Source organism: Epinephelus lanceolatus, chromosome 15, assembly GCF_041903045.1.
Source record: "Epinephelus lanceolatus isolate andai-2023 chromosome 15, ASM4190304v1, whole genome shotgun sequence".
In the NCBI taxonomy this organism is placed as follows: Eukaryota; Metazoa; Chordata; class Actinopteri; order Perciformes; family Serranidae; genus Epinephelus; species Epinephelus lanceolatus.
In genome coordinates, this window is record NC_135748.1 from 40,039,694 (window position 1) to 40,063,910 (window position 24,217).

A 24,217-nucleotide genomic window follows, 5' to 3' on the forward strand; every position below is an offset into this window, starting at 1 on the left:
AATCATGAATTGCAAATGCGTTGACTTTTAAACTTTTAACAGCAAATAAAACTTAAATCAAGCTAGGTAAGGCTACGTTAACGATCCTGTTAAGGTCAGACTACAAAGGTGCATTCATGTTATTTTACTTCCCAGTTTCATTAAAGTGTTTTGGCGTATTGGTTTTGTATATATCAGTGCATTTTATTTTTCAGTAGGCCCACGGGACGGTCATGTATTATGCTTGATCATCCAGAGAGTCCCAAATGGGGTTACTTGTCTGAAGGGGATACTCCCACATCAGCAGAGCAATAACTTAATGCACAGAGCACTATATGGCAGGTGGATTGTTTCTAGTGAAACATTATGACTTTATTCTCATTAAATAAAACAAACAAAAATTAAATAACAGAACCATAGCTAGAAATACAACAGATGATTGGCCGACACTTCACCACGCCACTAGAGCACTGGAAAAAGTTGAGGCCTGCTCAACTGTGGTTTGTAGTGCGTCACGCCCATCAGCTGCGATAAGTGTCGGTTCGTAGCAGCGTGTCACTGGCCTCCATTAAAAATTAATTGTAGCCTGTTGCTATGTTGCTTATAGTGTGAACACAGCATGACAACTAAGTGTTTGACATTGAAGATTTCCTGGGGGAGGACCGCCAGGACCTCCGATATGTGCCTCCATCAATGTTGGAATGAAACCTACACCCATGACCCAAACAGAGCCCAAAGAAAATGATCGTTAGTCGCAGCCATGTTTGTGACGTACTGCTGCTGTTGGTCTGAAAAACGTCCTGACTCCCTTTTCGGACCAGCCTCTCACACACACACACACACTTAAATCCTGGCAGCTCTTCACACTCCTGTCACTGCTTTCCTCAAAACATTCACAAACCGGGAAATGACCCCTCCACTCCTGACTGACATGTAAACACACACACTCAGGCTTTTGTAGTGGGGGTTTAAATTTAGCTGAAAACACTCTGGTCCAAACATATTTCCTCTGTCCAGAAATATTTCTAAGATTGGCAGCAGGAAGTGGAGGGACAGTCGACCCTAAAAAAAGTGTGTGTTAGAGTGTGTTTTAATATGTGTGTGTGTCATTGGGCGTGTGTAGTTGAGACATTCCTTTAACCAGGAATCCCATCTCCACCCGGTGTGATGGAGGAACCACAGTAAGTTATTGTTTCCAGGGGGAAGTGTGTGTGCGTCACCACGTGTCGCCGTGGCAGTTTTGTTTTTTCCCGCCGCTGCAGTCTGTCAGCTAAATTTAACTTTAAACTTTATATTTATGACGAGGTGACGGGAAGGTCTCACACACACTCGGACATCATCAGATAGTCGTTTTAGTCTGTACTCAAAAAAATAGTTTGTTTTTCAGTGTGAGCACTGTGAACCGTACCTGGGCACGGTCTGCTGAGTCCACTTGAAAAGATGGTCTTGAATACGGTTCATGTGTACTCTGGTACAGTACGCTTAAGGTAGAAAGACCAACTGTATCAAAACACAGAAGCGGATCGCTATTTTAAGCCACGACAAGAAGTTTTAAACCAATTATGAAACAGACTCAATTTAATACTGATGCCTCTGTATCAGACTCTACAGGATGACGATGATCTCCTGGATCAAACTTTAGAGTTAATAAAGTTCAGAGGTAGTTTGTCACCCATCCTTGAGAATTTGATTTTAATTTTTACATCTTCAACTCAGCTGGAAAATATATTTTAAAAGAACAAAGTCTTGACTGTTTAACGCTGTGATGGGTCAACCTCCCAGTGAATTTTTTCTTTAACAGCACACATGATGGGTGTCAGAGATCTGACGGCATTGACGTCGTACAGAGTCAACAAAAAGTTGCCTATACTCATTCTTAAACCGTAATCCTTATGTAGTTTGGATTTAGAAGGGCTACGGATTTGGCACGTCATGGTTGAGACACACCCGATACTAATATTATTTAATTAATTTACCAGGAATTAAAAAGCTCACCAGAACTTGAGCAGCTTTTCTGCCTTCATTGAAACCAGGAAGTGAGACAGGGGTCCTTTTGATACAGCTAACGTCTTTAATTCCTAATTAAATTATGTTTTTATTGACTAGGGGATGGCTGAAGCATGCAGGGAGAGATGGCAGACACGCCAGTCTGTGTGGGTTTATGAAAGGAAACATATATTAATACATGTCCTTTGAAAGTCTTAAATTTATCTTGGTTTTATCTGTAGACACCCTGTAATACTTAGACAGTACATCAATAGATTTCTCCTCCATTGTTGTTGTCGTTCAGCACTTATACGTGTAAAATGTGACGGTTTGTCTTTGCAGTTTTTGTTGACTAAAACCACTAGCCGCAGGGAAAAAAAATCACTTTGCTGTTAATAAAACTCAATAACAGTGAAAATCAAGGTTGTAAAACAGAAACCTGAAATAAGCAAATTAACAGTCTGACATATCTGTATCACTCTCTCCTGTGTGTGTGTGTGTGTGTGTGTGTGTGTGTGTGTGTGTGTGTGTGTGTGTGTGTTTTCAGGTTCATCTGCTCTCAGATGAACAATCAGGTTCTTCAGAGCATCAGCATCATCGACACGCCTGGTATCCTGTCAGGAGAGAAACAGCGAATCAGCAGAGGTAATGAACTCTGTGTGTGTATGTGTGTGTGTGTGTGTGTGTGTGTGTGTGTCAGCTGACTAAGCTGCTGCCCCTCTGTGTCGTTGTGTAATAGTCCTTGAGATTCTTTCACTTCCTCATATTGTATGAAGTCAGAGCGCGGTCGGCCCCCTGGGATCCAAACTGCTGTTTATTCATTCATTAGTCAGAGCTTCAGTTTAAACACCGGAGACCGAGTGGCAGCAGAGGTCAGAGGTCACAGCATCCTGACAGATCAGGGAGCCGCTCTGACACGTTATAGAGAGAGGTAGTCTGACTCACCGGATGTAAAGTGTGACTATAAACTTGAAATTTGTCGGCTTTTTAGGCCACCATTCTTCCTCCTTTCTACTGTCTGCATGTTACCGTTTTCAAAAGCCCTTTGCTACGTCGACATCAGCCTCTGAGCTGCAACCTACACGCTGACAATGGCAAGCTTTGACCAAGATTTGGTTCGTGCAATAAGGCATGCATGCTTTGAAAACAACTTGTGAACGCGCCTCAGAAAAGCCCAGACTCCGTCTCTCAGGATCTGATCTGTCTAACGCAGCCAGTCGGAGTTGATTTGCCACGTCTTTCAAAATGTCTCCAATCAAACAATACCTGAACACAATCCTTTCTGCGCTGGGATTGATCTCAGACTGTCCCAACCACTGGATCAGCAAACTTTCTGTCCCCACTGTCAGTGGAGCCGCTCTCCCCCGAGAAAGTTCACCCAGTTAGTACGAGCTAACACAGCAGCAGCGCTAACATCCAGCTCTGCATACAGCCCAAAATAACTCCACTAATAAATGAGGTCATCAAAAGTCTGAATCACTAACTGCTGCTGGTCAAACCTATTTGTTCAGAAAGCCTGACTGTCGCAAAACACTGTTCGGTGAATTTTAGTGAGTAAAACTGAGACTGAAAAGTGAAAGGGACAAAAATATATTTTCACAGCATGACAGGGGAAAGTCCCCCCTCCTCACTTTCAAAGAGTAAAGTACACTGAAGGAAAGGTCTCTTCTCAGTCAGTAGATTTAAAGTTTACATCATTAAATGTCCTGATCTCGTTAGTGCTCTGCAGAGGATGAACCCCTCAAATAATTGTGATGACTCCATAACCTTTCCTCAGGACAAACCAGACCTGATGTGGAGGGGTTTTCCACAGCAAAAAGTTTTTTGTGAAATTGTAAATCCCTCTTTTCTCCTGGTTCCTGTTTTATCTCTCGGTCTGTTTCCTCTGATGATTCACTGCTGCGGATGTTTAACCACCACAATTTACAAATGCAGATCTGAAACCAGAGAAACTGATCGACAGCAGTTATCAGAGAAACACTGCTGAGAATCAAACAATTACACATCTGTATTAACTGATGGTGAGGATCGGTGTGTACTCACAGTTTCTCCATCAACACTCAGAGAGACACAGAGCTGCTCCTCTGTTTAATCTGTCTCTTCATTTGTCTTCAGTGTGACATCGGTCTATATGTTGCACAAACTACGCTAAATCAGTCTGTGAGATGGATGAAGTTACTGCAGTAGCACCTGTACAATACTGTGGGCCTTTTCCACTTCTCTGGAGTAGGTCCAAAAATCAGGCCGCCCGCCCTCAAGCAGGTAGCGGTGACGTCTCCCCAACCACAACCAATCCCCAATGACTCACCTGAACAGGCTGTGTGTCTTGTGAGACTCTCCTCCCCTCTGTCTGCAGGAGAGAGAAAGGTTATCAGCCGGATTAGAGCCGGTTCTGTGAAGTTGCTACTCGAAAACTCAACATTTCCTTATTTTGCTGCTTCACAATTAAAGTTTTTACATAACAGAATAATGGGACTTTTATTGTGAAGAATCTACAGGAAATTAGAGGAATTAGCAGAACTTTGCTAGCAGCTTTTCTTCAATAAAGGCAAGTCTAATAATACAGCGAGGAGAAGGGTAAAATCAGAAACAGCCACAGTGAGATGTTGATGAAGAGCTGCAGACAACAGGCTCTTACTGCACCTCTGCAAACAGCTCACCTCCAACAGGTGAACTTCTTTTACCTGCCCTGCTGTGGAAAAACACATGCAGCAAAAATAACAGGGGACTTCAGTGCGTGGGCTACATGTTCAGTTGCAAGCTGATCCACGGCTGAAGAGTTTTCAATATTAAAAAAAGAACTTTCTCTGTCAACTTCAGTTTTATTTCTCAGGAAAGAGAAGCTCAGTCAGCTGCTGAGGTTGCAATATTCACACATTTCAATGAACTGTCCTTTAGTATCATCTCAAAGGAATTCAGCAGTTTTGTCTGAGTGTAGAGTAACTGTAGGAATCTCTCCAGGAAACTAGACTGTTCCTTGATAATACTTCAGACATTTTATATCTCATAGACAGGCACTTTATGTGTGCTGACGGGCTCTCTTAAAAATGCTCTCTGAGTTTTTATTATATTATTAAATTACTCTTACGCTAATTATGACAAAATGTCACACAGATGTCTAACAGGATAAAATGATGAACATTTTATATCCAAAAGGTCAAAGGTCAGCTTCACTGTGACATCATAATGTAATGCAATAAACACTTTTCTGGCCATTATTCAACGTCCTATCTAAGGCGTCACTCTCATTCTTGTGAACACGATATCTCAAGAGCACCTCGAGGGAATGTCCTCAAATTTAGCACAAACATCCACTTGGACTCAAGTGTGATCTGCTTAGAATTTGGTGGTCAAAGGTCAAAGATCAAGGTCACTGTGACCTTGTCAGTCTCATTCTTGTGGATGTGATATCTCAAGAACAGCTATAGAGAATTTCATCAAATTTGGCAAAAACGTTCACTTGGACTCATCAATGAACTGATAAGAATTTGATCGTCAAAGGTGAAGGTCACTATAACCTTGCTTCCGTCTCAGCTTTGTAAACCCGATATCTCAAGAAGGCCTTGAGAGAATTTTTTCGAATTTGGCACAAACGTCCACTTGAACTCAAGAATAAACAGATCAGGATTTGGTGGTCGTAGGTCAAAGTTCCAGGTCACTGTGACCATGGCCTGACCGCAAGAATTCATACTCATGATTATGACAAAATTGGTGATGATGTGATAACATTTTATATCCAAAAGGTCAAAGGTCATCTTCATTGTGACCTCATACTGTTCTTCATAAAACACTTTTCTTCTGGAACAGAAGAGGAGACATTTGGTCAGATACTGAATTGGTGACTCTAATCCTGATTGTATAGATCTTCTGTGCTGTCGGGGTGAAGGTGTGCATGTTTTTAGAGACATGGATGGAAACTGTCAGGGAAAAATGACTGGTTCAATGAGGCATACAACCATGAGGGGGTAATTCAAGGCTCTTTTTTGGAGATAGCATCTAGTGGCCATTAGTAGAACTGCATCTTTAAAGTGTTTAAATTCAGCAGTTAGTTTTGGTTGCTGCTGCTTCAGTCAGTCCTGTGTGTCTGAAAACTTCCACAGAATAGAAACATTGTTGGTTTGCTTTGTGGGATCAATGTTTTTATCAACTCCTACAGTTTGGACTGTTTCCTGGAGGTTTTAAATGAGACTTTAGAGCCAAACAGTTAAAGTAAAATATCTCAAATGCACAGCGTGGTGTTCTGTGGGAAACAGTCCTGTTAGTCCTCGCTGAGCCATTACGAAGGGGGTCCTCCTGGAGTCCTCTTGTGCTTTCAGCAGAGGAACTCTTTTTTTTTAAAAGAGTTTTACTCTTCACTGTGTTGGATGTTCTGATGTGTTGTTGAGGAGGTAGAAAACTGAAGACAGCCCTCGGGAGGAAGCAGAGACAAAGATCCATCTGCTGTAGAAGAGAAGTTGTTACAAATCTGGCAGAGAAAGAGATCTGTGAGCTCGATGACAGCTGGATCTTCAAATACACATTTCTTTTGGAGGGAACATTTGGGATGAGGAGGCAGTAAGCAGAAAAATGCAACTTTTTACAGTGTTTGAATCATTTTTATTTCTTTATACACCACTGTTTATTATCAGCTGTTGATATTTCTCCTCTGCCCTGCAATAATAACTATTTTACAGAAATAAAACCAGTATTTTTCACTTCAGTGCATGTGTATTAAATATTAAATAAATTAATGATGACGGTAGGCTATATACACTCACTGGCCACTTTCTTGGTACACCTGTTCAACTGCTTGTTAATGCAAATAGCTAATCAGCCAATCATGTGGCAGCATTTAGTCATGTAGACATGGAAGACGAGCTGCTGAAGTTCAAACTGAGCATCAGAATGATGAAGAAAGGTGATGTAAGTGCCTTTGAACGTGGCATGGTTGTTGGTGCCAGACGGGCTGCTCTGAGTATTTACTGGGATTTTCAGCACAACCATCTCTAGGGTTTATAGAGGATGGTCCCAAAAAGAGAAAATATCCAGTGAGCCAAAATGCCTTGTTGATGCCAGAGGTCAGAGGAGAATGGCCAGACTGGTTCAAGATGATAGAAAGGCAACAGGAAGTCAAATAAGCACTGGTTCCAACCAAGGTGTGCAGAAGAGCATCTCTGAAGCAACAACACCTTGTCCAACCTTGAAGCAGATGGGCTACAGCAGCAGAAGACCACACCAGGTGCCACTCCTGTCAGCTAACAACAGGAAACTGAGGCTACAATTCACACGGGTTTTCTCACCAAAACTGGACAATAGAAGATTGGAAAAACCACATTCAGATGGAAGCATGGATCCATCCTGCCTTGTATCAACGCTTCAGGCTGCTGCTGGTGGTGTAATGGTGTGGGGGAGATTTTCTTAGTACCAACTGAGCATGGTTTAAACACCACAGCCTACCTGAGTATTGTTGCTGAGCGTGTCCATCCCTTTATGACCACAGTGTACCCATCTTCTGATGGCTACTTCCAGCAGGATAACGCACCATGTCACAAAGCTCACATCATCTCAAACATGACAATGAGTTCACTGTACTCCAGTGGCCTCCACAGTCACCAGATCTCAGTCCAATAGAGCACCTTTGGGATGTGCTGGAACGGGAGATTCTCATCATGGACGTGCAGCCGACAAATCTGCAGCAACTGTGTGATGTCATCATGTCAATATGGACCAAATTGACCAAGTGAAGCATCCATGTTTTAGAATTTGTTGTTTATTGTTTCTTTCTGTCATGGCTACATATGAGTGTGGACAGACCTAGACATAAACTATAGCAACAACTGTGAGGTGGTAATTCTGGTTTCTTTATGGTATGTTCCTCTTGTTCTCTATAGACATTATATACTGTCTCCTGCTGCGCTGTGTCCCTGTTGCTCTTGTATTGAGTCAGCCTGGATGACAGCATCAGTTAAAGACCTCAGCTGGACGGGTGGAGGGGTGGATGGAGGGAGGATTAGAGGGAGGGACTGAGGGCCACAGGAAGCTGCAGCGGGGCGTTCCCTCCATCTGGAAACATTTAGAGAGCCGCTCAGCTGAGGCTAAATTCCTCCTGAAGACATTCAACACACACACACACACACACACACACACACACACGCACAGAGGCAGGCTGACGTCAGCAGCATCACTGACAGATTAAACTCCACCATACAGACGCTGAAGGTTCAGTGAGATCACAGCTACTGCTCTGACACACACACATTCAGTCATATTCAGCAGTCTGGACACCGTCGACATGTTGAAGTGCACATGTGTGTGTTCTGCAGCTGATTTACAGTTCGCATGTGTGATCTGACCACCTGTGTGTCGAGGTGTCGACCTCTGTGTTTGTTTCGTCAGACTGCACGTGTGATTTGCTGCAGAAGAAAGTGCGTGTGTTAGCTGTATGAGTTCAGCGTGTTTTGTCACACTTATGTCATATCGTCACGCTCAGTTTAAGTTTTTCCGATCAGAGTTCATGAATCATGATTGAAATCATAGTTTCAGTGGAATTATTCTGCAATAATAAAGTTGAGAGAAATCCTCCTTCCCGTTCATCATCGAGTAATGCTGAAACTATTTATCTATTAGGTGATCAACAGGAGATAACTTTTATTAACTTATTCACCAGGAAACATGAGACCATACATGACGGCTGTTCATATTAAGCCAAGCAAAGGACTTGTTTATACCGAGTTTTGTCACCAGGTCTCACACTTGACTCTGCAGCTGCTCCTGAGGAACATATTGAACATAATGAGAGACTTTTTCCTGCTGTGTTCACACGTTACCTCGTCTGTTTTTCAGCTCATCTCTATCTACGGCTTCAAACCCAAAATGTTGACATGTTGGTGCAGTTTCCTTTGAGACTAAAGCTGAAAACACAGGCGTCGCCGCAGCCTGTCATGTGACGCACGAAAAGTGCCATTCCTAGCACACACCGGACACGTCGCCCTGCAGCTTGTTAACAGACGACCACGCAGAGTTATTATTACTTTTACTGAAAGATCTGTACGTCCTCCACGTCTGCGTTAGCGTCAAATCATGTGTGGACATCCTCTAATGAAACTCGATTTCTCACCTGAAGAGCCGATCTCCAGAGCTGTGACTCGCCAAGACGTATCTTTTTGGCCGTTGTCTCTATAATGACGGGATTGTGAGTCGTTTAGCTTGAGATATTTCTCCACCTCAACAATGAGTCTCAGATCATGAACGGTGCACAGTAATTCTTAGTTTCATCTCTTGTAGTGAAACCACCGCTGCGTCTGAGACACCTCACGACCTCCTGACAGAAAGTCTAGAAAGTCTAGCAGCCGTCACTTTGACCAATAAGAACACAGAGCAATATATGTTGCTTAGAAGACTGTACGGCAGCAGCACCCCAGGGATATTTCCTCTAGGGATGTTACCACACAGAATTAAAAGGAAAAATGATGGTGTGAAACAGCAGAGGCACTTTATCAACCCTCTGAGTTAACGTTACTGTCATTAGCATCAAGCTAGCAAAGAATGTTCTTTCTTCATAATGGTGGATATAAAGGAATAAAATTAGGGGCCTTTACTCAGCACAACTGCAGAGGTTCCCAGCTTGAAAGTAAAAAAACCCAAACACTGACTGGAGCATCCATGTTGTTCCTTCATATGTTAGCAGTCGAGCCTCTGAGCCGTATGGAGGCTTTTTAAAAATATGTTTCATGGAAACGTTGCTGTTGCATGTTTGGCTGCAGATCGTCTGCAGGGTGGAGCTGCTGCTGTTTGCCCGGTTGGCTGATGTGGTCAGAAAAGTTCAGCCTGGTCTGCTGCTTCCATCAGAGGGTGGAGTCTGTCTGCAGCGGCACGCTTCATGGCGAACAAGGAGGGAAACTTTATGTCTTTATTTAATTTCATGCAGTGACATCACTTGGGTTCATGACTTCAGGAATATCTGGGATGTTTGTCTGTTTGAATTCTGCCTCATCAGAAATAGAAGACACATTCATACATACCTGGTCAGTAAATATGGAGTTTATTAGCTGCAGCCAGCAGCTCTGGTGTGTGTTCTGCTGGTCGGTCAGTCCACAAGAATGTCCCACCCTTTGACAACCAGAGCTTCCGACCTACTGGCTACTGAGTTGCTCACATGCAACTAGTAGCCAGTAATTTACTGTAAATGTACCATTAGATATTTTACTGTATAGAATTTGGACTGTAATTGTGAAGAAGCAAACTACTAACTCAGTACTCTGATGTACAATTTCTGTGAGATTACAGCTAAATATAGTAATTTTACAGGCGCACACTGCTAAATCACAGTAATAAATACATGTAAACTGTGAAGTTATAGGTAAATACAGTAATGTGGTGGGCTTTTACTGTGAGGCTACAGTTAAATATGGTAATTCTTCAGGAGCATACTGCTTAATCACAGTAATATATGGATGTAGCTACTGTAAGATCGTAATACACAGCTGTCATTGCACAATAATTCACTGTAAAAATGATACAGTAATTTACTGTAAAAGCAAGGCAACCGGCCGCCAGTAATTTACTGCAAATATCAGTTTTATTTATTATTACACGCTAATAAAAATAAACCCATTGACCTCGTGTGAGGACATCATTTTTCATGCCTCCAGCCCAGACATTGTTTCCTTCCTTCCATCTGTCCCATTCTCCTGAACGCGATATCTCAAGAACGCCATGAGGGAATATTTTCAAACTTGGCACAAATGTCCACTTGGACTCAAGGGTGAACTGATTAGATTTTGGTGGTCAAAGGTCAAGGTCACTGTTACCTTGTGACTGTCTCAATTTCGCGAATGCAATATCTCAAGAACACCTAGAGGGAATTTCTCTACATTTATCAAAAACGTCCACTTGGACTGAACAATAAACTGATTAGAATTTGTCAGTCCAAGATCAAGGTCACTGTGACCTCACAAAACATGTTTTTGGCCAAACTGCATGAGTTCATACAGTGATTATGGCAAACATTCTCACAAAAGTCTAAAAGCTTATAGTGATGAAGTGACCTTTTATGTCCAAAAGGTCAAAGGTCAACTTTAGTCTGACACTGTCCTCCCGAGACCCTGCATCCTCGTATGACGGCATCACATTTTGGCTTTTCTTGACCGTAAACTTCATTCTTCTTAATTTAGACCTGTTGTCCTCGTCTGTGGACACTTTCTTGTGCCATCTAGTGGTAGTAAGACCAAAATACACAAATCCATGTAAAAACAAGATGGCAGCCATCTCTGCCAAGTCAGTCTGCAGTAGGGCATTAACGACTTTGATTTTTTTCAGGTCAACTTATCTGTCAATAAAGTCTAAGTCGAGTCGACAAGTCATTTGATGTCATCACATTGACACGGCGGAGGAAAGTGAAGTATCTCCACACATGTGATGTGTGTCTGTCACTCTCAGGCCCGAACATACTCGGGCGTACTAGTCATTCGGGCTTTCATAGTCGAGCGCACTTCCGCGTTGTAGTTTCCTGTAAAAATGTCCGTGAAAAATCCCTACAATGTGAAAAATACATGCCGAGCAGTCACTGGTGCGGGAGCGGAGTCCGCGCGGTTGTAAAATCTGAGCTTTGCGCGCACTGGGCTTGCGGACGTCTGCTTTGAGTCTGTGCGGACCTCTGCTGAGTCTTTTCCGCCTACGTTCCGCCCGAGTATGTTCGGGCCTTAAGCCAGTCAGAGGCAGCGATTGCATTCCGTACACAAGCACACACAGAGAGAGAGAGAGGGGAAAAAACACACGACTTGTCGACTCCTCCTGGGGGGTGTCGACTTGTGCCACTGACGTTGACACATCGACAAATCGACTTTTCTGTTAATGTCCTAGTCTGCAGCTGCACAAAAGTGAACAAGGTCCAAAACCTGATCACATTTTATGTTTGACACATGTTTATTTATGATTAATAATGTTCGTAGATTGATATGGCAACAAATTTGACCAATTTTAGCAACAGTAACAAGCTAAGACACTGTTAATTAGGAAGTACTCGTTTAAGGGCATTTAGACTTCTTTTTTTTTTTTTTTTTTTACTCTTTCAGGTCCTACTGATCCCATATAGCTAGGAGAAATTAAAAATGCCTACCAAACAATAGTTCAGGTCTCAGGAGGATATAGTGTTCTGTCCATTACGCAGCGGCATATCTCAGGAACAGAAGAGGAGACATTTGGTCAGATACTGTGTGAAGCGTCCATGTTTTCACTGACATGGATGTAATGTGTAACTTCAGCTTGAGTGATTCGCAGAGGCATCAAACCGCCAGGAGGTAATTCTAGTTTTAAGAAACGATTTACTGTTCAAAGACAATGATTAGTTTTTTATACTTGTTACTCCGTTCTCATCCCAAATAGAGCTAGGAGACATTAAAGATACAAATCAAATGAAAGCTGCAGTCTCAGGAGGTTAGTTTGTAATCATAATCCTTTTTCCCAGATTATTTCTCTTATTTTCGCTTCATTTTTCTCCACTTCACTTTTACCCAGTTCTGTCTTTCCTTGACTTAATTACTTTTCACCTAATTTTCCCACCTTCACTTCACTTTTCAGTTTTTTGTTCTTCTTTTCTTCTCACTCTTCTTCGCTACATTTTGTTTAACTTCTCCTCCCTTCCAATCTATTCACTTTTCACTTCACCTCTATTCATCTTCCTTCTCTTCTTTCTCTCCTCTCTTCTTCTTCTGGGGTTTAAATCTCAGTGTTTCATTGAGTCACTGTTGGATCTGAGCCTAACTTAACTTCTTAAATGTGACAGCTCAGCCCCCTGGGCTTTCAGCCAGTTATCCCTCCCTTCATCCCTGGACTCTGTCCTCCTCTGTCCCACCCACTCCAGTTCATCCAGCCCAGTCCTGGTCTCTGGTTTCACTGGTTTTCTTCAGTCCTGCTCCAGTAAATGAACTCAGTGACCAGCGTGGCATCACTGTTCCACAGAAAGAATACGACTGCAAAGTTTATTTTCTGTAACTTCATTAAAGCCTGAATTCTTTCTTCATGTGCAACATGTTAGTCTGGAGGTTTAAACTGGTGTCCTCTCACAGAGTTGGTGATTCAAACTAAACTTTCATCTCTGTCAGAGAAAACTGATCTGAGTTCAGACTGTTTACTTACAGCACAGCTACACTCACAGATAACTGAGCCTCCTACCTGCCTGTCAAACACCATCAACCCACAAACCTGTGGAGGCCTGCGGGGATCTGCTGGGAAGTCAGGCAGCCAGTGGCTGCTTGCTCCACTGCCGTTTAGCAGCTAGTTAAACATCCTGGCGCAGACTATTTACTGGAGTTTACCAGCCTGTCGCTCAATTGGCATTTGAAGAAAATTACAAGCACGGCCGTTCTCGGCTTTTAATGTCCATTAGTCCACCACGAACATTTTCACCATGTCTTGCCTAGTCAACCAAAATGAAACATAGATTTTGACTTAGTTTGTATGATCAAGGTCTATTTTTAGCTTGTCATCGTCTTGTTTTCGTCATGCAAAAAAGGTCATTGACATAAATTTTTTGTCAGCAAAATTGACACTGATGGAAGGAGGCTAAAGAGCCGCATGTGGCTCCGAAGCCATGGGTTGCCTACTCCTGGCCGAATTAACAACTTCTACACTAGTAAGCAGTGATGTCATATTAGTGACAGTTTCCTCTCATCAGATTCGCTAGCAATATTTAGAAATTTAGTCAAAGCCCAGATATACATGAGAAGGTTTTACGGTGATATTGGCAGCCCCACAGCCAGAAGAACATGTTGCAAATCCACTAACACGTTACATCGATTCTCGGATGCATTGCGATGCAGACGTTGACAATTCGGCATCGATTCACTAACATGATGTTGACGGAACAAAAGAGGTGGAACTCAACTGCGAAGTCAGCGTAGCACTCGGACAGTCTACAGCGCGGACAAGCTGAAGTTAACTTGTATTAATTCATCTTCACAAAAGACAGTGGTTGCAGCTTGTTTTAATTTAATGTCTAAATAATTCCATCTGCGAGGCGAAAATGAAGTATGTTGTGAATACTTCCTTACACCATCACCCAGAGACTAACCTTGACAAGAGGAGCAGCGATCGGCACGTAAACCAGCTGACCAAGACATGCTGCAGCATTAACCAAACAATCAAACATTTTGATGCATTGATAATCATTTTATTATCGAATCATTACCCTCTGAATCATAATGGAATCGAATCGTGAGGTGCCTGCAGATTCCCACCCCTACATATCAATGTTTCTAAAGTGACGTAGTATATAAGCTGCCTTTGTCATCTGGAGGTGGAGGGGATGGTGGATGGAGTGACACCTGCCAAGCTGCAGATCACTGTTCAAGACAAATAAACAACAAAACCAGTTGTGATTAGGGAGTCATTGCTGTGTTTCTGACAGATATTTGGGCACCAAATGTGGGTGTTTTTAGTGGCCTGGTGCTGTTTGCCAGCTGTGGTGGTGCCAAGAAAAAGACATCACTGTGTTTCCAGCAGGGATTGCGCCTCTAAACTGGGTATTTTCAGCCAAAATAAGATATTTTCTTAACCATAACAAAGTGATTTGACCACATTAGCCACAGCAGTGTTGAAATATGAAGTTTCAACATATCCTCTACATAATTATGTACAAATGTAACGGATCTGTGGTTTGCAGAAACATTTTGTCTGGCTCTCTTTGCCGTTCCTCAGTGAGAGACTGTAAGTCTCCTGTTTGTAGTCTGGACTGCCTGTAGTGAAGCAGTTTGGAGTGTTTTAGGAATTATGTGTTTTTCCTGCATTTCTAACCAGCCCCCATTCATTTACCTCAGGTTTCCTCTGTTGAACTCTAAACACATTTTTTCCAAGACGTAAATACAGTGAGTTTCAGCACTGAGAGGAAGTAGTATTGTTAGACTGAAGGTGTTTCCCTTTGAACGGGAAGTGGAACAAGTTAAGTAATCAGTCGTCAGTTATTAAACCCTGCAGGAGAGTTTTCTGTCTGCGTTCAGCCGGAATGAGCCTCGTAGCTCTGCAGGAAATGTATTTACCACTGGTTCACTCATTAACTGACACAGCATCGTCACATCTCCAGGGACAAACACCTGAACCTGCAGGTGTAACGTGAAGCTGAGGAGAGAAGCTGTTCCTCCTCTCAGAGCCGACAGCATGAGGCACCTTTAGACATCATTTATTCATGAAGGGACAATTTCAGGCTGGAACACTTCCCAGCGCAGCTGATTCTGCACAACCAGAGTAAATCCTGCTTTGCATGAGGAGGTCAAAACTCCAGCAACACTGATAGAAAAAAAAAGGAAACGTAATTGTTAAATGTTTCAGCTTGTGGCCTTCGTCAAGGTCCTCATAAAACACAATATGAGCATAACAGTGTGAGCAAACACAGCAGCAGGGCTACCATCAAACACTGAGCCTTTAAACGGTCCCATCAAACATACCACACCGATACTGAAACGGCTCAGCTCCAACCATTAGATAATGTTAGCCATGTGATGCTAACACTTAGCCCTGTCACTGCGTGTGTGTTCCCCCATGACGCTCGCAAGGGCATCATCTGTGATTGGTTTAGAGAAACAAAACAAGTCAGTGTTTTTTCTCAGATCTTTCTCAAGTGCTGGCACAGTGCTGTAGATATAGGTCTGGCTACGTGAGACTAGTTTCCACATGTTGAACCCACCAACAAACGTCTTTTTTTTTTTTTTTTGTGATTTCCCAATATATATAATCTGCATCATATCGACGTCCTGCATCCACAGAATAAGAACTCGCAATACCTGACAACCAAACAAAACATACGACACACATATAAAACAAAGAAGCTCAACATCTTTCATCGTCGATCAACTGTAACTGGAACAATATGATCAGATCTGATCACTTTATCATCATCATGTCCCACTTGCCGACACTCTAAAAACAAATCTAACGTAGGTTTAAATTTAATTTTTTTTGTATTTCAACAGTTGCTGTCTTTTTTGAACTCTAATATATTTCTTTTTCTCCAGCGCAGTCGTGCAGGGAGAGTTGTGGATATTTTTAGTGTTTGAGAAGAAGTTTCTGCTGAAGACAGATTTAATTTTGTTGTGCGTGTTTGATATGAGAGCAGCTCAGTTAGACGAGGAGGGCGATGCATTAAAACCAGCTGACACAGTATTTAATCCAAGCTGATATAATCAGGTTAACATGAGAGGAGCCAGCTGCAGCAGGAGGTGTGTCACTGTCCTGTGATCATCGTACGACATGATGGCATGAGTGTGTGTGTGTGTGTGTGTTGTGTCCACAAACAGTCAGAGGTGTGTCACCCTGCAGTGATGTTATAAGTGTGAACAGCAGTGCCTCCATGTTGATGTTTAGGTTGAAATCTGATGCAGGAGACATGAGAACACGCCGTAGCATCAAAGATTAATTGATCAAAAATGATTTGAAAGTCTGTTTCTGAAGGAGTGAAGAATTGGGATGTAGTTTAACTTGTTTTAATAATTCTGTCCTGAGCTCTGCAGGACTTGAGACGTTCTTTAATTGACAGATTTTCTGTCCATGTGTTGATTTAAAAAGGTCTGATGTCTCTCTTTTTTAAAGATATTTTTTGGGCATTTTTTACCTTTAATGGACAGGACAGTTAAGTGTGAAAGGGGGGGAGAGAGGGAGTGACATGCAGCAAAGTGGCATCCACCGACGCCCCAAAAGGTCTGATGTCTCTGTTTTAAAGCTACAGTTGTCAGACTGCAGTGAAAGTCTGGAGGCTGACGTGTTGCTGTATTAATAAATAAAGCTGCGTGTTTACTGAAGGTGTTTCTGTGTGTGTGTGTTCAGGTACACTGGCTCTATAGTCATGTATGTACACTCCGGCTGGCGTTTGTGTGATTGTAGTGTAAACTGTATTTTAAAGGTGACCTTTAATGCTGTGTTGTCACTATGGGTGACACACACAGCAACAGGCTACAAGTCAATTTCAATGGAAGCTGGTGACGTGAAGCTTCAAACTGACGCTCAACACTGAGGGCGGTGTGACGAGCTACAAATCAAAGTTGAGCAGGCTTCAGCTTTTTTCAGCACTTCAGTGACTCGGTGAAGCATCAACTGATTGTATGGTTTTGTTAGGGATGCATGATAATATCCGACCGTACATCATCAGTATCAGCCAATATCAGCTGCTCTATCGGCCCAGTGATGCAGAAGCAACGCTATTCATCTGAAATTAAGAATCCTTGTGTTTTTGTTACATGAAGCCCAGTTCAGACCAAAGATTCACGACGAGACGAGTTGAAACAGACAGCTAGCTGCAATGCTCCTTTCTGCAACGTTGTAAAAACCTGCTGGTTCACAAGAAGTGACCACGATGAGACATGTATCATCTCTAGTCAACGACTCTCTGTGCTTCTGATCTGTAACGTCGACAGGAAGTGACCACCATGAGACGGCGTGTCGTCTCTAGTCAACAACTCTCTGTGCTTCTGATCTGTAACGCTGACAGGAAGTGACCACCATGAGACGGCATATCATCTCTAGTCAACGACTCTCTGTACTTCTGATCTGTAACACTGACAGGAAGTGACCACCATGAGACGGCGTGTCGTCTCTAGTCAACAACTCTCTGTGCTTCTGATCTGTAACGCTGACAGGAAGTGACCACCATGAGACGGCATATCATCTCTAGTCAACGACTCTCTGTACTTCTGATCTGTAACACTGACAGGAAGTGACCACCATGAGACGGCGTGTCGTCTCTAGTCAACAACTCTCTGTACTTCTGTTCTGATTTGCAGCTTTTCAGACTTATTTTGTGGCTGAATATAATTTGTAGCTTCTTAAAATCTGAATGAGGAAAAAAACTTCCTGAACAATTCACAGTGAAGGAATTCTAACCACGATAAATTTCAGCTGGTTGCAATCTGCAGTCCTCACCACTAGATTCCACTAAATATTCCAAAATCTTAAACACTGGACCTTTAATGAAAGCAAAATGGCTGTTGTCCACTAATAAAAACATAGTTATGAGTATTATGTTCCATTTCTGCAAATAGATCCTCCTAAAGCCTACAGTCTGGAGCTTTAAGGTTAAAAAGTGTTACGCAAGTCCCTTTTGTGCTGTTTGTGTCAGTGTGTGTGTGTGTGTGTGTGTGTGTGTGTGTGTGGCCTGTATGGAGCAAGACTTAATTTTTAAAATCTGGACTCTCAGATGAGACCAGTTTGGATTCACTGATGAGAACATTTTTATTTTCCTTAATCCTGACTCCCATTAAAACTCAACAAAACATAATTACATCACATTTTTTTCTGATGGTTTCACAGACTCATTTCATTCACACCCTACTGTGTGAAACATTTTTATTTTTGTCACATCATGTTATACAGACAGGAGAATGAAAGCAGCAGCAGCTCAGTGTGAACCACTGAGCGTCTGTTTTTAGTTTTACATTTTATTCCGCTAACAATTTGCAAAAAGATCTTTGAAATTGTTTGTGGTCTGAAACAACAGGACTCACAGTGAAGGAGAAAACTAGAGTCGATCACAGATAGAAATCTGAGAAGGATTTTCTGCCAGTAGAAAAGTTCTCAAAGCTTTTGTCTCCATGTAGTTTCCAGTTCAGAGCTGAGTGTCACCCAGTTCTAGAGGAACCACACCCAAACTGCTGCCACATATCACTTTACACGCACACACACACACACACCCTGACACACACACATTTAAAGACATAGTATAGCAGCTGTAATGCCCTCAGTGCTCTCTGTCGTCCTTTTCAGATTCACACACTGAATCTGCATGTTTGCATTTTCCTCTCAGAGTGTTGGAAAGCTTCGTGTTCCACCTCCGCAGCTCCCACCATCAGTGTGAGAGATTTGACATTCAGTAATGAATTCAGTCAGAGGGCAGAGGGACGGGCACCGGGACGATAAATCAGCTGGTCCTGTTCAGAGTTGGAGGGCGTGTGAATCCTGCAGCTTAGCTGGAGACTTTGATTCCACATGTTGAACTCAGGAGATGTGAGGTGTTGATGCAATCACTTCCTCTCAACACATGATGAAATATTCTGGTAAACCTTGTGAATTTCAGCAGTTTACTTTTCAGTTTTCTAGAACATTTTTCATTGAGTTGTTGTGATGCAGATAACAGATACAGATAGTATCAGCGTGCCTCAGATAATGCCTAAAATGCTGAATCAGGTATCGGTAAGTTGATTCATTTTCTGTAAGCGCTTATCCTGGTGGGGGGGGGGGGGGGGGGGGGGTGAAGCCTATCCCAGCTGACACTGGGTGAGAGGCAGGGTTCACCCTGGACAGGTCACCAGACTATCACAGGGCTGACACATAGAGACAGACAACCATTCACACTCACATTCACACCTACGGACAAGTTAGAGTCACCAATTAACCTGCATGTCTTTGGACTGTGGGAGGAAGCTGGAGCACCTGGAGGAAACCCACGCTGACACAGGGAGAACATGCAAGAATTTATTAATAACCTTTAAAGTAGTTTAACACCCACATAAAAACAGCAGTTTTCCCGTTCTTAGGCACAAACGGCCGTAAATCAAAATTCCTCTTCATCTCTCTGCACAGTGCTGTGCAGGCTACCGTTGTGCAGTCGCCAATCTGGTAAAGTGAATGATTTCACTTTACCACACAGAAACCGCACTGCCTTCTTTTTATATGATGCCACTAGTAAACACTTGCTGCACCTTCTTATTGTTTCCAGACAACCACCCCATCACCTCCTGACCCTAACCTCCCTGTGTAATCAATCTACTGCTTATTTATTTTAGTTATTTTATAATAATCAGTGTGTAGTTGCTGCCATGTTGAGGCAGAGGGTGCTGTCTGTAGCTCTGGTTGAGGGTGAGAGGCTGTCAGCAGATAAACAGAGATCTGTGTGGGTACATGAGACCCTAAAAAAGACAGAAGACACAGAAGACCCACCTCTCAAATAATCCGATTGGATAATGGGATGGGGTTTCATTGGTTAAAGTTATTTGAGTGGATCGTTCCATGTGTTTATACAGACATGATTATGAAAGGGTGAATCTTCTGTCTGCAGGTTATGACTTTGCGGAGGTCCTGCGTTGGTTCGGGGAGCGGGTGGATCGGATCATTCTGCTGTTCGACGCTCACAAACTGGACATTTCAGACGAGTTCTCCGAAGCCATCAAAGCCTTCAAAGGACAAGACGACAAGATCCGAGTCGTCCTCAACAAGGCCGACCAGGTGAGAGGATGAGGATGATTCAAGATGAAGAGCTTCATCACTTTCAGAAAGATAAAATAACCTCGTCCTCCTCACCTGTGCTCTCAGGTGGACACGCAGCAGCTGATGAGAGTGTACGGCGCCCTCATGTGGTCATTGGGAAAAGTGATCAACACTCCAGAGGTGGTGAGAGTTTATCTGGGATCCTTCTGGGCCAAACCCCTGCAGAACACCGAGAACAGGTCAGATATTCATTCATTCATTCATTCATTCATTCATTCATTCAAACCCCTGCAGAACACAGAACAGGTCAGATATTCATTCATTCATTCAAATCCCTGCAGAACACAGAAAACAGGTCATTCATTCATTCGTTCATTCATTCATTCAAACCCCTGCATAACACCAAGGACAGGTCAGATAATCGTTCAGTCATTCATTCATTCAAACCCCTGCAGAACACCAAGAACAGGTCAGATAATCACTCATTCATTCATTCATTCATTCATTCTTTCAAACCCCTGCACAGCACAGAGAAAAGGTAATTTATTCATTTGTTCATTCATTCATTCAAACCCCTGTACAACACCAAGAACAGGTCTGATAGTCATTCAGCCATACATTCATTCATTCATTCATTCAAACCCCTGCAGAACACTGAGAACAGTTCACATATTTATTCATTCATTCATTCAATCCCCCTGCAGAATACTGAGAACAGGTCAGACATTTATTCATTCATTCATTCATTCAAACCCCTGCAGAACACCAAAAACAGGTCAGGTATTTGTTTGTTTGTTTGTTCGTTCATTAAACCCTGTAGAACACAGAGAACAGGTCATTCATTCATTCATTCAAACCCCTGCAGAACACAGAGAACAGGTCATTCATTCATTCATTCATTCAAACCCCTGCAGAACACCAAGAACAGGTCAGATAATCACTCATTCATTCATTTATTCATTCATTCAAACCCCTGCACAGCACATAGAAAAGGTCATTCATTCATTTGTTCATTCATTCATTCAAACCCCTGCACAACACCGAGAACGGGTCTGATAGTCATTCAGTCATATATTCGTTCATTCATTTAAACCCCTGCAGAACACTGAGAACAGGTCAGACATTTATTCATTCATTCATTCATTCATTCATTCATTCAATCCCCGTGCAGAACATCAAAAACAGGTCAGATATTCCTTTGTTCATTCGATCGATCATTAAACCCCTGCAGAACACTAAGAACAGGTCATTCATTCATTCATTCATTCAAACCCCTGCAGAACACCAAAAACGGGTCAGATTTCACTCACTCCCTCATTTATTCATTCAATCAGTCAGTCATTTATTCAAACCACTGTAGAACATCAGGTCAGATAGTCATTCAGTGTTTTGTTCATTCATTCAATATTATTATATTCTTTTAACTGTTTTATTTATTAATTACTTCATTCATTCATTAATTTGGATGCCTGCTGTGCCACAGCTAGACAACTATACATAATCCTGCACATTTATTCTTATTCATTCATTCACTCCTCAGGCGTCTGTTTGAGGCGGAGTCTCAGGACCTCTTCAGGGACATCCAGAGTCTCCCGAGAAACGCAGCACTCCGTAAACTCAACGACCTCATCAAGAGAGCAAGGCTGGCCAAGGTGAGCCAGGAAGTGACACGTTGTGTTTGGAGTTAACACGGAGACCTGCTGAGTTTTGATTGGTCCTGGAATTCTGGGAATATCCTGGAATGCTTGGCTGTGTTTCAGAGACAGAAAGAAAGTCAGGAAATTTGATCACTCTCATGAGATGGAAGTTTGAAGGGAGTGTTTGTGTTTTCTCAGGAGTCAGCAGAGAGGTCCTGGATGTTGTTAGCTTAGCTTAGCATAGAGACAGGAAGTGGGGAAAAATACCATAGTAACAGACTTTACCCTAAATCAGTTTCAGTAGCTTTCGTTTTACTTTGAAGAGGAACTAGTTCTTCTGTCTGAGGATCAGAAACAAAAGTGAGGTTATATTTAAAGTCAGAGTGGAAAATGAAGGTCAGACTTCTGTGGTGACCTCAGAGACGCTTCATTCAGACTGATCCTGGAGCTGTCCTCAGAATGAACACATGAATGTTCCGCTGTTCTTTTTTAAACCCTCTGAGAAGGGAAGGAAGGTCGAGCTAATAAATCAGAGGTCAGTTTGAAAGGTGTGGAACCTGAAGGTGCTCCATCAGTCTGACGGTGTTTGAAGTTCAGAGGGTGGAGCTGAATGTTTCTGTTGTTCGACTTCCTCCAGGAAAAACCTTCTTTCTTTCATGTTTCAAAGAAACGTCAGGAGTGATGCTTGTTTTCAGCTCTCAGATATTTAGCGCTTACCTCACCTCCTCCACCTCCTTTACTTCCTTTACTCCTTGCTCCCTTCACATGTTTTACAAACTTAACCTCTGTCTCTTTTACTTTACTGCACCTTCTTTATGTTCTTAACCTCCTTCACTCACTCCACCTCCGTCAACGTTTACTTTCTTCACTTTTCATGCCTCCGTGCCGGTGATACCGATGGCCGCAGGCATTATGTTTTCGGGTTGTCCGTCCATCTGTCCTACCCATTCTCATGAAGGCGGTATGTCAAGAACACCCTGAGGACATTTCTTTAGATTTGGCACAAACATCCACTTCGAATCAAGGATGAATTGATTTGTTTTTGGCAGTCACATGTCAAAGGTCAAGGTCACTGTGACCTTGCATCAATCTCATCCTCTAACTCATCTCACTCTTGTCCGTCTCTTTCTTGTGAACACAATTTCCCAAGAACACCTTGAATTTTTCCAAATTCCCTCAAGGATGAACTGAGTAGATTTTGGTGGTCAAAGATCAAGGTCACCGTGACCTTGCATTCACCTCATTCTCTAAAACAGAAAATCTCAAGAACATTTTGGAGCGAATTCCCTTTTATTTGGCACAAGCATCCACTTTGAGACATGGATTAACTGATTAGAAGAGGCGAAGGTCACTTTGACTTTGCATACATCTAATTTGACACAGATCTGTGACTTTTGACACTCAAGTTTGACACAGACGACCACTTGGACTCAACAATGAACAATAAGAATTTGGTATTCAAAGGTCAAGGTCACTGTGACCTTATGCATGTCTCATTTTTGAACACGATATCTCAAGAACGCCTCAAGGGAATTTCTTTAGATTTGACATGAATGTCCACACGGTCTCAAAAATGATTTGACTAGAATTTGGTGGTCAAAGGTCAAGGTCACTCTTACCTCATGAACACAGTACCTCAAGAACATCTTGACAGAATTAACTCAAATTTGGCTCAAACATCCACGTAAACTTGAGGATGAACTGAGGCATACAGTTTCTAATTCTACTTTCCTCCTTCACTTCCTTTTTATCTCCTCTGCCACTGTTTACTTCAGCCTTACTAAAGCTCAGTGAGTCAGTGGAGTGTTGGACTAAAAGGAAAAGCCTCTTGTGTTTCACCTCATTTTGTATGTGGGTTTTTTGTCCCCTGAAAATTAACTGGATAGTTACTGGTTTGCAGGAGTCGGGCTGTTGAAAGCAAAATGAACCACAACAGACATCACTAGCCCTAACAGAGAACGTAGTACTCAGTGTTTCTGTAATCTGTTAATCTGTCTGTAAGAGGAGTAACTTTTGTCCATATTTCACCCTCATTTATTTTAATTACAAACACAGACGACGTTGAAAAGCATTCATCATGTGTGAATTAGCAGCCTTGTTGTTAATGATTGTTTGTTGTTTCCTGTTCTGAAGGACTTCTTGTTTGTCTGCTGGGTGGAGTTAATGAGAGCGCTGAGAGTATTTAATCAGCCTGGAGCTGCCTGGTGTTTCCGCTGTGGGATCAGTTGGATGTGATCAGTGAGTGTGTCGATGCTGTGTGAATGAAGCAGACACAGATGTGAGGGATAAAGTCAGTGTAAGAGCCCGGTTATTATTATTGAGCCTGTTATTATTCAGCAGGTTTCAGTTCTGGAGGAAAAGAACACTTTTTGGCCGCGGTCCATCAGCAGCTGATGATTGTTTTCTCTGCAGAGTTCATGTTCTCAGAGGGAAGTCCAACACGGTCTGAT

The 24,217-nt window shown here is 42.5% G+C and overlaps 1 protein-coding gene across 1 annotated transcript in view; it reads left to right on the forward strand.

The window, feature by feature from the left end:
- Positions 1-24,217, forward strand: part of ehd4 (EH-domain containing 4) — a 48,154-nt gene that overhangs the window by 15,902 nt on the left and 8,035 nt on the right. The window contains exons 3-6 of the mRNA XM_033642635.2: positions 2,513-2,610; positions 19,982-20,148; positions 20,236-20,369; positions 21,671-21,782. Coding sequence (XP_033498526.1) covers positions 2,513-2,610; positions 19,982-20,148; positions 20,236-20,369; positions 21,671-21,782 — 511 coding nt within the window. The remainder of the gene's footprint in view (positions 1-2,512; positions 2,611-19,981; positions 20,149-20,235; positions 20,370-21,670; positions 21,783-24,217) is intronic.